Here is a 17,500-nt window from a genome sequence, read left to right as displayed (position 1 = left end):
CAAGCAACCAAACAATCAGTTAGTCAACGTTGAGTGTAACGTGTGTGTAAATGTGTGTGTGTGTGTGTGTGTGTGTGTGTGTGTGTGTGTAAATGTGTGTGTGTGTGTGTGTGTGTGTAAATGTGTGTGTGTGTGTGTGTGTGTGTGTGTGTGTGTGTGTAAATGTGTGTGTGTGTGTGTGTGTGTGTGTGTGTGTAAATGTGTGTGTGTGTGTGTAAATGTGTGTGTGTGTGTGTGTGTGTGTGTGTGTGTGTGTGTGTTTCTGTCTCAGGTGGCCGTATCGACCAGGCTCACCATGAGAACTGTGCCTCCAAGGCTCTGCATGAGGCCGTCGCCCTTGACTACGCTGTGGAACGGGCACTGACACTGACCAATGAGGAGGACACACTGACTGTTGTCACAGCTGACCACTCCCACCCCTTCACCATTAACGGATTCACCTTCAGAGGGAGCAGCATTCTGGGTAAACACACACCTGTGTGAGCGTGTGTGTGTGTGTGTGTGTGTATGCTGTGTGTGTGTGTGCATGCGTGTGTGTGTGTGTGTGAGAGAGAGAGAGAGAGAGAGAGTGCGAGAGAGAGATAGAGCAAGAGAGAGAGAGACAGTGTGTGTGTGTGTGTGTTAGATACAGAAAGAAAGAGACTTTGCACGTGTGCATGAGTGTATGGGAGAAAGAGAACTACAGAGATAGGGCCAGAATAATTAAAATATATGAATGAATACATTTTGTCTTCTCTTGTGTATTAGGTAAAGTTCCACTGTGGGGAACAGATTTTCTCCCGTTCACTACACTGATGTACGGCAACGGCCCTGGACACAAAATCGTCAACAACAAGAGACCAGACATCCGCAAGGTTGACACCAGTAAGTCTCCCACACACGCGCGCGCATACACAAACACAAACACACATGTGCACACACACCCGCACACGCGCGCGCGCACTCACATGCACACATACAAACATGCACACGCACACATGTGCGCGCACACACACACACACACACACACACGTCTGCATACATATTTCGGTGTAAGCCTCCAATTTATATTTCCATGTTGCTGCAACTAAAGATGAATAAGTTCACCCTTATATTAACACTATACTAGCACTTGCTGATTATAATAGTGACTAAACAAGAAAAGATAATAAGAGCACGGTGTAATGCGTTTGTGTGTGTGCGCGCATGTGTGTGTGTATGTGTTTGTGTGTCTCTGTCTGTGTCTATGAGAGAGAGTGTGAGTGTCTGTGTGTGTGTGTGTGTCTGTGTATCTGTCTGTGTATGTGTATGTGTGTGTGTGTGGGTGTGTTTCTGTGTGTGTGTGTGTGTGTGTGTTTTAATGTACTGACACACTATCAGAACTTCATATCACCCTCCGCCCTCACCATGGAGCAAAGGTCACTCTCTCATTATTCTCTCTCTCTCCCTCTCTCTCTCTCTCTCTCTCTGTCTCTCTCTCTCCCTCTCACAGAAACGAAGGACTATGTTCAGCTGGCGGCGGTGCCCATGGCAAAGGAGACCCACGGTGGGGAGGATGTTGCCGTGTTGGCCCGTGGCCCCATGGCCCATCTCTTCCAGGGCGTAAATGAACAGAGTTACATCGCTCATGCCATGGCTTACGCAGCCTGCGTCGGCCAGAACCAACGCCACTGCCACGTTACCATGACGACAGCATCCCCGGAACACCCCCCCGAGAACGCGTACCCACACACACACGCCCCTACTACTGCAGTCAACCTTAGTTCTGAGTCTGTTGACCACTGCTTTGCTATACTAGAGAGATAGAGAGAGAGAGTACTGTGAAAATGAAGGTGTGTGTGCAGGGCCGGCTGCAGGGTGCAATGACTGAGGGGGCATTTGAGATTTGGAAGGGGGCAAACGTGTACATTATGATTAAGCCACAGTTAAAACTGAGGGGGCAAAAATTTATCTGAGAGGGCAGCACCCCCTTTTGCCCCCCTTTAGTGCTAGCCCTGTGTGTGTGTGTGTGTGTGTGTATGTGAGAGACAGAAAGAGAGACACTTTAAAAAAACCTGCTTGCACTCCCAAAATGGGAATATTTATGTTTCCATCCTCATCCTCACCTGATTCCTCGACTGCACACCTCACGCTTTTAAAATACACGAATCTCTAATGCTTTTAATGTTGCTTAATGCATCATGTTATGTAATAAATATGTGTGTGTGTGTGTGTGTGTGTGTGTGTGTGTGTGTGTTTTGGGGGTTTGTTTGTGTTTCTTGTTTTCATCCATTTTTAATCCTAATAAACAGTGTCTGAGATGAACAGCTCTGTGGTTAGATCTACTGACACAGTTTCTAAAACACCACTTTCATGAAAGGACAGAACAAACCACATGGATAAAAAGAGAGTAAGTGAGGGATCGTTCATTTCCATTCATGCTCTCTCTCTCTCGCTCTGTTTGATCCTTGCTTGCTCTAAGTCTGTGTGGTTAATTTGGGAACAGCCTGTTTGATGGCATTAGTGTCATGTGGTTATCAATGATGAAGCATGTTTAAACATCACCTATTTTAAGCCTTTTTGTGACAGATTAGAGTAATTGATCTAACAGCTATGAACGTGAGGCCACTAATCCACAACCCGACGTGTGCACGTATGACTCTCCGAAAACTGCGCTCCATCGACCGGCTCCCTCGCTCTCTCTCTCTCTCTCTCTCTCTCTCTCTCTCTCTCTCTCTCTGTCTCTCTTCAGTTTAATTCAGTCATCATTTCATTGTTTCACCACTTCGCCCCTGTGGTTCCCCAAGCACCATGATGTAACATGTTCAGGCCTTTCTACCAACTAAGGTCTCTCAGAGTGAGAGCAACATGTCCCCCCCAGACGCCGGGCCTGCGCACGCACACACACACACACACACACACACACACAAAATAGTACTCTGTCTCTCTCTTCTCCGTTGTTCCCCTTTCAAGTAGTAGGTTAATATTCCGTAATACTCCCTACACTGCTGTGTCAGTATATAAAGAGGCCTGCAGGGGGCACTGTGACATTGCTCACTGTAGCACTGCAGCATTCCGCGAATCCACATCTGAGAACTGCAACTTTACAGTTTACAGAGAGAGGGAAAGAGAGAGAGAGTAAAGGGCGAGTGAGGCATCAAAGCAGATGAAAAAGGATGTTTTATGATAAAAATGATGAGTGTTGTCTATTTTCTGTTGACTGGAGAGTTTCCGTCCTCTGCGCTGCCGTTGCTGCAGCAGTGTCTCCGTCTGTGCGTCTGTGCCAAGCTTGCGTAACACAGCGGACAGACAGAAACATGCCTGCCGGTCACTATAACCTTACTGAGTCCACGCGCCGGACCGGCCGCCACCGACACAGCATCACCAGTCACGAACCGTGACGTTCCGCACTTAACCCGATTTCATTGTTTCGCCATTCATTCTCCCGTAAGTTACACGATGTACTCCGTTACTCTGTGCTGTGGTTCTGGGTTGCTGTACGTGATGTGCGTGAACTGTTCCCAAAGGTTCATTACCCAGAGAGAAAGACAGTTTGACTGTGATTCTTTTTTTCGCTGTTCTTTTTTTTAAATCTCTCTCTCTCTCTCTCTCTCTCTCTCTCTGTATAGACCTTCACTCTCCGCTCTCACTTACAGTGTCACCTGGGCCAATTCTCCTCCAATCACAAGACCGAGGTCCTGCTTCCTAACAACCAAACAGAAAATACTCAGTTACAGACATACCCAATGCCAGACATTTATCACCAAATACTGCCTCTCTTTTGGTCTTGTCACTGACTTAATGGGCCTACATTGGATTCGGGACCTAATACAACCAAAGCCTCGTTTCACTGGTCAAACAATTCGATTGATCCTGCGGGCTGACATATATGGTTTTCGTTAAGACATAAACTCTACTGCCCAGTGTTCTCGTGTGTGTTATTCGACAAATATTCGGTTTCAGTTTTAAAGTATTTAGTTTCGTTTTTAACCTTCTTTAACAATATTAATCCACAGTGCGACTGGGCATCCACAATTTTCTTAGGAATACTGTCGTTTAATATATTCAAAACATAGCGTAACAATTAGAAAGTATAAAACAACTCTCCAGACAACGTAGATAAATACGTTTTTTGTTTAATTGTTAGGAACCATTATCTCTGGCGTTGTAGCTTCAAGTTAACACCTAAACTCATCATGCCTGTCCGTATTCTCTATCATTTTTGATGACAGCAGAGAGCTGTGGCTGTCCGTGGTTCTGAAAATCCGAGTATTGCCTTGTCCAAGCGGAAGTGTATATTTCGAAAACAGTGGGGCTGTGCTATTGATTTTCTTTCCATGCGGTCCACCTACACTCTCTGGTAGAAACGGTGGCGACCCTCCTGCCGGCGTTCTATTCCAATGTAGGGATGACAGTGAGCGCGTGGGTCATCTCGCGCTGCCTATGTTTAGAGCCGGAGTGGGCGTTCGAAGACGAAGACGTACTTATAGCTACAGCATAACGCATCTAGCGCGCCCCATCTGCTCTTCTTCTTCTTCTTCTTCTTCTTCTTCTTCTTTTCTCTCAGTAAACAATGCAAAAAGCGGTGTCTGTGTGGTCTACACGTGGGTTACCACATGTATGATCATTGCTATTTGTTTTTACTGACGTGAAGAATTGATGTCATTGTAGAAGCATTAAGAAAAATCATCATTACCAAAACGTATGACAAGAGGTGAATGTCGTGCATTGCGTATTTAAATTGTTTCATTAATAATTAGGCATTTGAAAAGAGCAATTTTCAGCGACTGGTCCCTGTATAACTATTATGGAGAGACAACATATACTGTCAGATGACAACTCAAAGATTGCACTAACTGTTCAACTGGTGTTGTTGCCGTGGTACTGTTGAAATATGAGCCACTTTGGAAGCATATATTTGTGTGTGTGAGTGTGCGCGCGCGCTTGTGTATATAATCTTTTTAACAAGGCTTGGCATACACCTAAGTCTATGTTATTTCTATGTTTCCTGTGGTATTGCTGGAAATATTTTCATAATCAAAGTGGTAATTTTGCTTGGGCAGCATGGACAGAGAGAGAGAGAGAGAGAGAGAGAGAGAGGCGTGTTTTCAAGGCTTGTAGAATAATGTGTCTTTCATCTTAGAAACAAGATTCTCTTTCTTGGTGACCCCACGACACACACATACAGAGACAGAGAGAGAGAGAGAGAGAGAGAGAGAGAGCGGGAGAGGAGGTGCGCTCGCTCAATTCCCATGTTTCCTTCAAATTGCTAAAACCCTTTCTCGTGTCTTCAGATCCGTCATATCTTGACAAAAATCTTTCTTTCTTTCTGTATCTTACTCCTAACCCAGGAGAACAGAACAGCTGTGAGCAGCCAAACCCTCATTCGCTGACACACCTCCTCAGCTGTTGTGGGCGGGGTCATTTTGAAGCTGTCCAATCAGTGTACGTTGCGCCTCCCACAGAAAGTCAAAGGAGGAGGATGAAAAAGGCACTTTATAAAGACTGTTTCTGCGTGCCGCTCTTTCGGACTGACTGCCTTCCTTTCCTCATTTCTTCCCATCAAAGGGGACAAGGAGCTCTAAATCACACGCAGAACGCGGTGCTTGTCGGCAACGGAAGGCCCGTGCTAGTGTGTGGACTTCACGTGGGTCTGACAGAACCCTAAGCCGCGAGCGACGCCAATGCTGCTCTTGCTGCTGCTGCTGCCGCCTGGGAGCTCGAACACAAACGCGCTGTCCAGCCGCCAGGGTGCTGAAAAGCACGAATCGATCCTTCCTCGCGTGACGTAGTGGTAAGCGGCTGGAGAAAAGGGGATAATGGTTTAGACCACACACACACACACTCTCACACACAGACACTCACACACACAGAATTGGCACAAACTACACCTAACATGCTATGTTTAAGAAAGGACTTTATCAAGGTACCTCTGAGTTGGCATTGTCAGGATTTGTGAATAATCAAAGTGGTAAGAGCGAGAAAACCAAGCAGACATAGAGAGAGAGAGAGAGAGAGAGAGAGAGAGAGAGAGAGATAATCAACTGAAAAGAAAGGCGAAGTGAGAGACTTTCCCCCGCCCTCTGCAACACAGCGTAGTCACTGGCGTACCAAACAAACTGATATGTAAGAGGACCTAACGAGGGAGATGTGGAGGGATACACGGCATTTGAGCTCGTGTGGGGGGTTGCCGTATAATTTGATGCAGAAGGAAAAGAGTTGACGTTTACACGCATTATTCTTAAAAAAAAAAGTGTCACGTCGAGTATGGGCTGTATCGCGTCCAGAACGCCAGTGGGTAAGATCCAAGACTTTTCTCTGCACGAGGAATGCTCGCCTGCAGCCCATGCAACCTGAGTTTCGCAACCGCTCAATAGCTAGCACGTTTTCCCTTTTCCCTAGAGTGCGTATGAATGACCATTTTATGAGTAAGCCCACTGCCTCTGTGCAACCGCACGCTACTGTAGGAGTTATGCTTATGCTTGCTCTACTAGATCTGGTTAACGGAGCTACAGTTCTGTGTGTGTGTGTGTGTGTGTGTGTGTGTGTGTGAGAGAGAGAGAGAGAGTCTATGTGTTTGAAAGAAGAATGTTTTGGGAAAGGGGGATGTTGGTTCTTCCGCTCTTACCGATATTTACTGCACACGCAAGACTCTAGGAAACCATGTAAAAGAAAAATACGCGACTGAGGCTGAGAAAAAAACAACATTCTAATTTTGCCAAGACGTGCTGCAATGAACTTGTTGATACTGATTGTGCGATTGTCCAGTAACACTATTATTAAAACGAACTGTTAGTGTACCGCACACGTTCCCATTGCCTTTAGACATATGTGATATCATACACACCATCCGAAACAAGACAGCACTGCAGTGCTAACAGAATGCAGCACCACGTTTGGAGGTTGCTAGGGGGACGGGCTTCAATCGTAGTTAACTTCCGTCTCTGTCGTAACTGAACCGCCGTAGTTGTTTACTTTGCCTTGCCTGTTAGCTGGCCTGGTATTAATCAGGCGATAGGATTAATCTTCAATTCGACTAATTCCTCAATTGCGCGCTCACTTTCAGATAGATGCAGGCTAATTTAGGAGACTGTGGTATCTCATCAGCGATGGATCACTCGCAATCCCACATGACTGTAGAAACCCATCACTGTCTCTCGCACCCGCAACAATAAAGAGAGAGAAAAAAACCGATCATAAGTCTTCGCTCCGGACTGACACAAAGACAAACGGCTTCAGATTTATTTACAACCGGCGAATCGTTTTTTAATCGCCTTGTCTAATTATTTATGACACATCAGTAATGCTTCCACGGTATTCACGGGCCGAACATAATACTACCCCCACACGCGCCATTAGGCTGCGCTTCTCAACATGCACGAGGGACTCCAGGGAGCAGGAAGCCAGTAACGCACGAATACATAGTGAGAGCATTTCGGTTTTGAACTGATAAACAAAATCAAATAAAGCAAAAATGGCAATTTAATAAAAGAAAAACACTTCTTTTGGTAGTAACTCGTTTCTAGACAAAATATAATGGCCAGTAACAAAATTATACCGAAACATCTGTCTAGCGTACAGCCGTATCTTCAGTTATAGAATACGCGCAATCTTGAAGGCAGTATTGTGCCGGTGCCGTTGGTGTCAACAATCCTTGCACTGACTCTGCAAATCCGTCCTTCAAAGACTTGACACTCGGTGAGTGTAACAAGCGGCTTCATTTCTTCAGACTGGCCTTGGCCTAATTGCAGTGGTTTTTATACGAGTTCTCCCGGAAGAGACTGTCAAGGCGGCATATTCGTCTCGGAACAGTTACCAGGACAACGGCTGCTAGCAGGGTCCTCTAAACGGTTCACTGCAAAATGTAAAAGTCAAACGCTGCTTAGAGGAACACACACACACGCACACACACACACAGACTGAGGTCACATCCTCAAACACATACACACACTGAGCCACTGAGACTGAGTGAGGTCATTTCCTCTCACACACACACACATACACACACACACACACACACACACACAGATGGCAGGACCTGCCGGTGGCAGTGAAGCTCCTCTCAGACCAGCCTGTTGCTCTGTGTGAGTCTCCAGACGAGTACAGATGGTCTTTCTTCACTAAACCCAGAGAACGGAACCGGCCTTTTTCAAACAGAACACACACCGAGTGGCTAATTCAAAATATTCACTAGAAAAAAAAAGTCCACGCTGCACGTTTACATAACCTGATAATTGCCCATTGTGTAATACTTTATGTGCCTGAAATAATAACAAGTACAGAGTAACATTATGGCACTTGATGCCTCTGCATTGTACAAGCCCCATTCCAGAAATGAGTGAGTATGAAACACAGACATACGGGGACCATGGCACGTCTATGAGCAGAGTCGTTCTTCTCTTGCGTAGATGAGAATGTTTCTCCATAACAAATGCTGTCTCAGTTTGTACTTGTTGCTGTTTGCACTTGTTGCTGTTGTATTTGTGCTTCTTGTATTTCTCACTTCTCTCCCATGGAGCTTAGGTAGAAGCAGAAGGCTCTGTGTTGAAATGTAAGAGCAGGTTTTTCACTGGCTGTTTACTGTTTTTATTGTTATTGTTGTTGATGCTGTTTTGTTTGTGTCTGCTCTTGGCCTCAGCTATGGGTTGATCGTGCCGTAAAACTATTATGAGATATAACTACGGTTCCTCTGAACATACACATCACGCAGGGAAAGAACTCAGGTGGAGGTTTGTAAATGACTAAGGGTTTGGTCAGAGAGTTAAAAGAATAGCCCCAGAACTCTGGAACATTCCAAATTCTAAAAGTTCCCACCTTCATTTGTGTGTGACTAATAAGTTCAAATGTAGGATAGAACAGTGATGTCATAACTGAACCTTTTTCATTTTCTCTCTCTTCTCCTCTCTCCCCCTCCGTTACTCTCTCTCTTCTTTTTCTCCCTCTCCTCTGCACTCCCTCTCTCTTTCACTACATATCTTTACCTTTTTCACTCTTTCCCCCTTTCTACCTCTCTTTGTCTCTGTCTCCCTATGCTCTCTCTCTCTCTCTCTCTCTCTCTCTCACACACACTCTTTCTCTGTTTCTCTCTCTCTCTGTGTCCTTTCAATCTGTCTGTCGGTCTGTCTGTCTCTCTCGCTCTCTCTCTCTCTCTCTCTCTCTCAGAGGCATCATAGAGAACCGGCACATGGGAGGTTTGTTGGCGTTTATGCATTAGGGCCCTGGAGCCTGTGATTCTGCTGTTCTGCATTATCAGCTTTGGCCAAACTGTAGCAGTCTGTCTGATTTCATTCTTCCATGATCAATCTTCCATTAAATCTGTTTTTGTGCCTGTATTTGTTTGTAGAAACACTAAAACCTTTTTTTCATATTCTACTCTGATTCCTCCCCATTGATACAGTTCTGTATTTGACTGTGTCTCTTTCTCTGTAGATCTGTTGCGAATGTTCTTAGACGTCTTGTATGATGAAGACGTCATTAAAGAGGAGGGTTTCTACAAGTGGGAGTCGAGTAAGGACCCAGCTGAACAACAGAGCAAGGGTGTGGCCCTCAAATCTGTCACCGCCTTCTTCACCTGGTTACGGGAGGCCGAGGACGAATCAGATAACAGCTAGATTTTAACTCCGCCCACCTGAGACTGAGAGAAGATGAAACGTGGAAGTCTAAAGAATCCTTCCGGGGAAAACAAGAAAAAAAGACTAAAACTTAGGGAGAAATTTCACTACAGAGAGCATATAACAGTCTTTTTTTTAACAATGGAATGAAAAAAATCACAATAAAAAAAATGGACAAGGCTACTGAAATGTTTTATTATTTTAAATTCTTCATACATGGAACTTACAAACCATGGGCTGTAGTTTGGTGGATAGATGGATGGGTGGATGGATGGATGGATGGACAGATGGATGGATGGATGGATAGATGGATGGATGGATGGATGATGCGCAGTCCAAAAAAGTTGATGACAGTGCCTTCTTTCCCTTTGACCTCTTGATTTTGATTTGTGTTTTGTTTTTTTTTTTGGTTTCTCCAGAGTGTAGAAATGTTGGAGTGCAACTTTTCTGCATTTTTAATAAGCAAAAACCCCCCCCAAAACAAACAAACAAAAAAAAAGCAAAGTAAGTTTCCCATTGCAGAGCTGTGATTGGTGGATTCTTACCGGGGGACTGAAAAACACCCAGTCAGCTCTGATCATTACAGAGGAAAATGGGGGACATGAACTTTGATCTTTTGCTGCGTTGCTGCTGAGGAGTGGGGGTCACTGCTACTGCTCCTCCTGTGACCTTTGACCTTTCTCGCACACTTTAAAAACAGAAACAAGAAGGGGGGGGGACTTTGTGACTAAAAAGTGTGGGTTAACCCCATGTCTGTAGTGCATTTTAAAGAGAAAGTCATTAAAACTTGAAAAAATATGTAGAGAAATCATCTTTAAAAGAAAATACACAAAAGATCAAATGACAGAAAAACTATGAAGAAATTGAAACAGTACGAATCCTGAGAGGCCTTTTCTGCTTCCTGCAGTGGAAATGCACGACAGGACAGTTCTGTAAATACGTTTAGGAGGTTCTTTTTTTCCCGTAATAAAAAATGCGAACATCTCTTGTTCTCTCACAGACCCTCTCTCTCTCTTTTTTTACTTGTTCTCCTGGCATGCTTTCCCTGAATTTCGCTCTCAGTTGAATTTCGCTCATTTTCCCTGAAATGGTTTGTAGACATTACCCCATGCAGCGGTCCAGTCAGCCAATCGGAAAAGGGGGAGTATAGCATGTGGCCCCTATCTCTTTTCCTGATACGTTATTCTCTGTGTGTGTGTGTTTCTGAAAGTCAGTTTATAATGAAGTGTACATCCATATATGCTACTGCCCGATTAAAATCTGTTAAAAGCAGAGAGCTCACTGCGGGGCTGTCTTACAGTGATGTGCTGTTACTGTGCAATAGTTTCGAGAGGACGTAGGTTCAGTTCGATTTATCTCGTGAAGTTCGGCTTATTTCCGATGTATGGTACGCCAAAGCAGGTTACCTCACTCTAAGGGCCGGTTCGATTGACCTGATTTTTCGCTGACTCTGTCAACTTCGTGTGCATAAGAAACCAGGCATGAACGTTTATCTGGCCACAGTTTCATAATTTATAGGCGTCTAGCTGATGATAAGTGATAAGATGAAGGCTAAGTAAGATCAGAAATTTTCCACACCTCAATAAATAGTGCCACACGACACTAATAGATTACACGGTAATCAGGTAGCGTGCCAATTTATCTCCAATGTTTATCTTGCACTACACATAAGGTCCACATGTGTAAAAGTTTTCTTATAAATGACTAAAAGCGCACTATATCATGGCACCACACATCAAAGTTATGCTGTCTGAAAGAAAATGATTCAGGTATCATATCTAGTCCTCTAAATTTCAGGGGAACTTTAATTTTCAGAAGATATTTAAATGATCTAAAAGCCGGGTGGTGAACCACTGGAGACGACAACTCTTTTTGATGAATGGATCCAAACGATTCGCCCGCTCAAAAAAACGGAAAAAAAAACGCGAAATGTTCACCGACACAACAGAGGGGTAGCCAATCGCAGAAAGCAGGACTTCTCCGTTAGTCCAACAACTGTAACCAAACTACATCTGACAGATATTAGCACAGCTAAAATCATTCCCGTTGAAATCCTGTTTCTCGGGATGGCCCCTGACGGTCCAGGTAGGCCTAACTGTACATTCACACTGAGGGCGGTGAGAGCAAACAAAGATGTCGACCGGGATGTTTGTGTTTGTGTTTGACCACAAGTAGGGTTAGGGTTGCCACCCGTCCCTTATAATTTGGGATCGTCCTCTATTGGACAATAAAATGCTGCGTCCCGTATTGAATCGATAAGGGACGCGGTTTGTCCCGCGTTTTCGTACACGCCGTTTCATATATACGCTAGGTCTTCAAAGTGCTGAGAATAACATAACATCAGGTAAAATCAAACCAGTTATACAAGTGAGGTGGGGGAAGTTTAATTTCAGTGGTGAGCTTTCAGACTGATGAGCTCTGCGTGCTGTGTTAGACTACATGTCAGCGTCATCGTTTCCATTAGGAGTAATGGGTTAATATGAATGGGTTAATACTAATGGGTTAATACTAATGGGTTAATACTAATGGGTTAATATGAATGAGTTAATATGAATGGGTTAATACTAATGGGTTAATACTAATGGGTTAATATGAATGGGTATAATTTATTACATTAGGTGTAACTCAGTGGCTGCCTTGTAGCTTACGATTAAAAATAGCACCCTTAGTTGCTGTATTTTTCTTTTCCTTATTATTTCAATAATGTCTCAAGTCCCCCAGTGAAACTTAAGAGGCTGTCGAGAAATTGGGCTGAATGATCAGTGGATCAGCCCTTTCCCTGGCAAGGAATACAGGGAGACCATCTTCTCTCTGTTATGAGAGTGTGTAATAATTAGGTTGGTGACACTAAGCACAAGTACGTGTGTGTTTTCTACAGAATTGTTAAAGCTGTTGTGTGTGTGTGTGTGAGAGAGAGAGAAAGAGAAAGAGAGAGAGGGAGAAAGAAAGTGTGTATATTTTTCCACTTCAAGATATGGACACAGTGTGCATGCGTGAGTGTGTGCAAATGGTTCATACCTTGAACTGAGAGAACTAACAGTGTGTGCAACTGGAAATGGCTGACCGCACACACACACACACACACACACACAAACACATACACACTCATGTGCGTACACCCACATGGAAGAGAATGGGTGTTTGTGTTTGTGAAAAATTGATATTAGAGCTTCAACAGCATCTGAGTGTATTGAGTGGACCATTTTATATTAAAGTTTTAAAAGTGTGTATGTTGGCTCTGTTAAAACATTTATGGTGTGTGTTATCAGTTACTGCTTACCACAGAAACCACATTATCCCCCTGGCTGTATTTCATCTCTACCTATCCCTCTTTTATGATTGTTCACCATGCACTGCTCCTTTATCACCCCCCCCCCCTCCCCCCCCGCCACCTGCCCTCCAAACCCCCCCCCCCCCCCCTGCCCTCCAAACCCCCCCCCCCCCCCCCCGCTCATGTGCTGATCTGTCCATATCGCTGACTGGGTGCAAGAGACTGGGCACTAATGTTCTAACTCAGGTCCTCTGGAATTCCACTGCACAACCATTACGTTACCACTACACATCACAAACATTCATAAACAATGAGTCAAGCCACGTGAAATCGGGAGATGAAAGTGATGTGTCATGAGCTAAAAAACAAAACGCTGTTCTCCTCACGGAATGCTAAAGCCTCTCCTCCAATTCGTTTCTTCCAGGTTACCAACAGCCAAATGGGATCGGCACTGTCATAAAAACTGCAAAGAAAAGAGACAGAGAGAAAGAGAGCGAGAGAGAGAGAGAGAAAGAGATAGAGAGCGAGAGAGAGAGAGAAAGAGAGAGAAAGAGAGAGAGACTCGCTATGACAGCTGAATACTTGGTTTTTCCAACATAAAAGAAAAACTTTAAATGTAATAAATGATCACCACGCTGAAAAAGCTGTAAGAAAAAACTGACCAGGTTTGTGTTTATACCGTGTCTGGCTTTAAAGGACATGCTTTATTGGTTTCTTACTGAAATCTGAGTCATTTTCAACAACTAAACTGTACAAAACTTTCATCAACTTCACATTCAGGGAACAGATGGTAGATACCCTAATGCAGTTGCGCGCGTGTGTGTGTGTGTGTGTGTGTGTGTGTGCGCGCGCGCGCGTGTGTTTCTATTCTTCCTGGAACACACATTACACTCTATAAATTGTATTTCAAAAAGCTGGACTTAAATGTGACAGTTATACTTGATTGTATTATTTTATACACCAGCAGAGAATAAAAAATGTGAGGGAAAAAGTGAATGAGGAAGAAACCATACATAAATAGTATTAACAAACTCTTCACATTGGAAAAACAGGATTAGAAATGAACTCTAACCTGAAGTATGAGATTTATGTTTCAATGTACTGATGTTTAGATTCTGGAAAAAGAAAACAGTTAAGATTTAGAGTGGATTATTTAAGAGCAGAACTTAAGTTACCTTTGTATAATCTCTTGGACTTTTCTCCCTGTTCTGATTGGCTCTCAGGGTTTGGAACTGGAGCTCTTATGAAAGAGGAGTGATCGACAGGTAAAATATGATGAGATTAGCCCTTGCTCTTTAGTCAGTGGAAGGGACATCTCACAGAGTGTGTGTGTGTGTGTGTGAGAGGTCACTGTCTGCAGGCGTTGTAGAGATGAAGTTGCTTTTCGCGTGTGTGAGTCTGCTGGTTGGAATCTGCCTCAGTGATGGTGCAGGTAAGATACTAGTCCACCACAGTATTGTGTAAAACAAAACAAATATGTTTGGGTTGTGCTCCTCTCCGTTCCTGTGCTTTTCTCATCACTCTGTGCCCACTATCACCTCTACTTCTCTACTTTTCTCACCTGTTCTCTACTTTTCTCACCTGTTCTCCACTTTTCTCACCTGCCAGCACCTATTAAGACCTGTTCTCTTTTGTGCACCTATTATAACCTGATCTCTATGTTTTTCAACTGCTCTCTCCTATTCTCACCTGTTCTCTGCTATTCTTACCTGTGTGCAACGATTCTCACCTGTTCTCTGTTCTTAGTATTTCTCACCTGTCTGCAATTATTCTCACCTCACCTCTTGTTTTTTTTTTTAATCTGTTCTGTGTTTTTCTCACCTGTTCTGTGTTTTTCTCAACTTTTCTCAGCATTTCTCACCTGTTTGCAACTGTTCTCAGCTATTCTCTGTTTTTCTCACCTGTTCTCACCTACTCTCACCTGTTCTCCCACCTTTTCACATATTATCACTATTGTTAAGCCTGTCAACTCTAGCTTTTCACTGCTAACAGCTTAACAATCAAGTGTGTTTCCTACATTCTATAGTGACTGTTAACACCAATAAACAGCCACTAACATGTTTCCAACCTCATCTTCAGGCATGTCCCTGTCTCTGCTGAGTGGTATTCTGTATGCGTGTGTCACTCTTTTACTGTGTGTCTCTAGGAAGCTGATTGGATTGTGAATATTTTTTCAGTGTGTGTTCAGTGTTTCAGTAGGTGTATCTGTGAGTGTGTGTGTGTGTGTGTGTGTTTGATGTTCAGAGCCAAAGCCCTAATCAAACTGTACTCTGTGGGATAAGAAAGTCCGTATTCTCTGATCTTGACAGTACAAAGGCGCACGCGCGCGCACACACACACACACACACACCAGGGTTTCCGTTAGGATTTTTTTCTTGACGGTCCAGTGTCCGGAAAGAATTGATTTTACCGGACTAATGTGAAACTTACCGGTCACGTTTCAGTAACAGTCTGTGTCACAAACGCAAATATACTGTATACCTAGGTTGACGAAACAATAAGGACGACCTAAAATCAGTTTGACTATTTAATGAACAGTAACATTTAAGCAAAACGAACGATATCGATGGAGCAACACCTCAGCATTAGCCGCTAAAACGTAGGGTATTACCAAACATCTGTAAGCTGTTACATCTGTAGCTTGTTGATGTCTGCACTGTAAAGCCGAACGTTCAAATAACTTAATTCCATTAAGTTTTGTACATTTAAAATGACCTTATAAATTCTACTGACTTAAAAGGTTTGAGCTGTTATGTCACCTAATCCAGTTTTGATTTGTGTAAAATAAAAACTTTTTATTAATTTCAAATCACTTTTGGATTAAGCAACACGAACTCCAGATTGTTAAATAAATCACTATAATTTAAAATTTTGCAGTTTGACGTTCGAACTCAGCGCCGCGGTGCATTATGGGTCACCGATGTTTACGTTCGACCTAGCGAACTTTCTACAGCGTTTGAAAAGAGTTTTTAAAAAAGAGAATGGTCACTACTGTCTTCATTACAAGTACTTTGCATTTGGTGCAGTGCATGGCTGACAAGCCAGTAGTGCGAAGCTACGATCACTGAGAAAATGACTGCACACATCTGAGTCAGAATCTCGCGCAGCCATAGTGGCATCGCGTTGTGACAGATCTTGGCTGAAGTCGGATAGACGCCACTTTCTTTTGGGGCGACTACGGTGCGGTGGGCCGACTGACGACGACCTATTTCTGGGTCAGGGTCTTGTACGCTTTCTCTTGTAATTTTAGCTTAACCAGCGTAAGTTAGTTCAAATGACAAAAATCAACATATTGTCCACATATCAACAACATGTGTTCAATTGCTACATAAACTTTTAATAATCAACTGTATCAAGTATTCCCAACAAATATTTTTCTATTCTCCATTACTTATCCTTAACAAGTTATTTTATTTAGTTATTTCAAGGCAAAAAGTTTCCAAACTTTTTTTTTATAAGTGAACTAATCACATTTTACAGAGTACATCGCATCAAATGTAGCCTATAGGCTTCCAGGTAACATTTTATTTTCTCCATTTTTTCATTGCGTCAAAGTCCTCCCCTGCCGACTTGAAATCAAACGTGTCCAATGTGTCTTTGCAGAATTCAATGCGCATGAGACGCGTAACTATCTCCTCCAGACGACTTCGCAGCGCCGTCTTAATTCGATTCTGCAGAGAGAAGCCCCTCTCTCTGCTGACACGCTTGAGACGGGCAGAACACAGGCAATTTTAAGCAGTGTAGCCTAGCTATAGTTATATAATTATGTATAGTCATAGCTACGCTTTGTATGAGCATTACTACCGGACATTTTGACCTGCAAGTTGTTAATTTATAGTTTTTTTAAATATATTTTGCCAGGGAAAAACCGGTAATTACTGGCTAACGGAAACCCTCTCTCTCTCTCTCTCTCTCTCTCTCTCACACACACACACACACACACACAAACACTTATATGGATACTCCCATAGTTAGGGTGTATAACGTGAATTGCGTAATCATCATTATTATGTACTCAGATTTGATTAAAAAAACAACTTATTATACGGTTCCTCAGAATGCTGCAAAAAGTTCCATTGAATTGAATGAGCCATTCCAACGTTCGATATTTCTTTTTCGATATTCACTTTTTCCCTCACATTTTTCCCGATATTTCTTGATAATGACAGTTGAAAAAAATTAATGAAGACTGCCACTGTCAACGGGTTTTCTGCTTCTGATTCATATCATTCCGCAAGTAGTCCGTTCACTTATCGTAACGGAAATTGATGGTAATCTGCAACAAGTTGACAAATCTGCGGGTAGCCTAACGTGTTGTTATACACCTACAACTGTAAAGTTCTTTTTGCTAGAAGGACTATTTTTCTCAGTGGAAGCCACGAAATGGTAATACAATCATTAAAATGAATTATTCTGTGACGTTTCTTTTATCATTTGGGCAAGTTGGCTAACCGTATAATAAGCGGGATAATGTATAGTCCGCCGGTCAATATCGAAAAATAAATCCTCTCAGGACGATGCGTCTTGTATCGTCCTGAAGGGATCTATTTTTCGATAATGTCGGGTCTTTTATCGACCTGAGGGGATTTATTTTTCGATAATGACGGGCTGACTATACATTATCCCTTACATAGCCACCATCCAAAAACAATATTACAGC

General features: G+C 43.2%; 2 protein-coding genes across 2 annotated transcripts in view; both read left to right on the top strand.

The window, feature by feature from the left end:
- Positions 1-9,569, top strand: part of LOC115814090 (alkaline phosphatase-like) — a 21,066-nt gene extending 11,497 nt beyond the window's left edge. Inside the window, exons 11-15 of the mRNA XM_030776812.1 lie at positions 272-463; positions 748-864; positions 1,472-1,700; positions 9,121-9,149; positions 9,388-9,569. Of these exons, the coding sequence (XP_030632672.1) occupies positions 272-463; positions 748-864; positions 1,472-1,700; positions 9,121-9,149; positions 9,388-9,569 (749 nt within the window). The remainder of the gene's footprint in view (positions 1-271; positions 464-747; positions 865-1,471; positions 1,701-9,120; positions 9,150-9,387) is intronic.
- A 2,066-nt stretch (positions 9,570-11,635) lies between these two features.
- The window catches only part of alp3 (alkaline phosphatase 3), a 12,338-nt gene continuing 6,473 nt past the window's right edge, over positions 11,636-17,500 (top strand). The window contains exon 1 of the mRNA XM_030776810.1: positions 11,636-11,654. Within this exon, the coding sequence (XP_030632670.1) occupies positions 11,636-11,654 (19 nt within the window). The remainder of the gene's footprint in view (positions 11,655-17,500) is intronic.

This window comes from Chanos chanos, chromosome 6 (genome assembly GCF_902362185.1).
Source record: "Chanos chanos chromosome 6, fChaCha1.1, whole genome shotgun sequence".
In the NCBI taxonomy this organism is placed as follows: Eukaryota; Metazoa; Chordata; class Actinopteri; order Gonorynchiformes; family Chanidae; genus Chanos; species Chanos chanos.
This window is presented reverse-complemented; position numbering and strand designations above follow the sequence as displayed.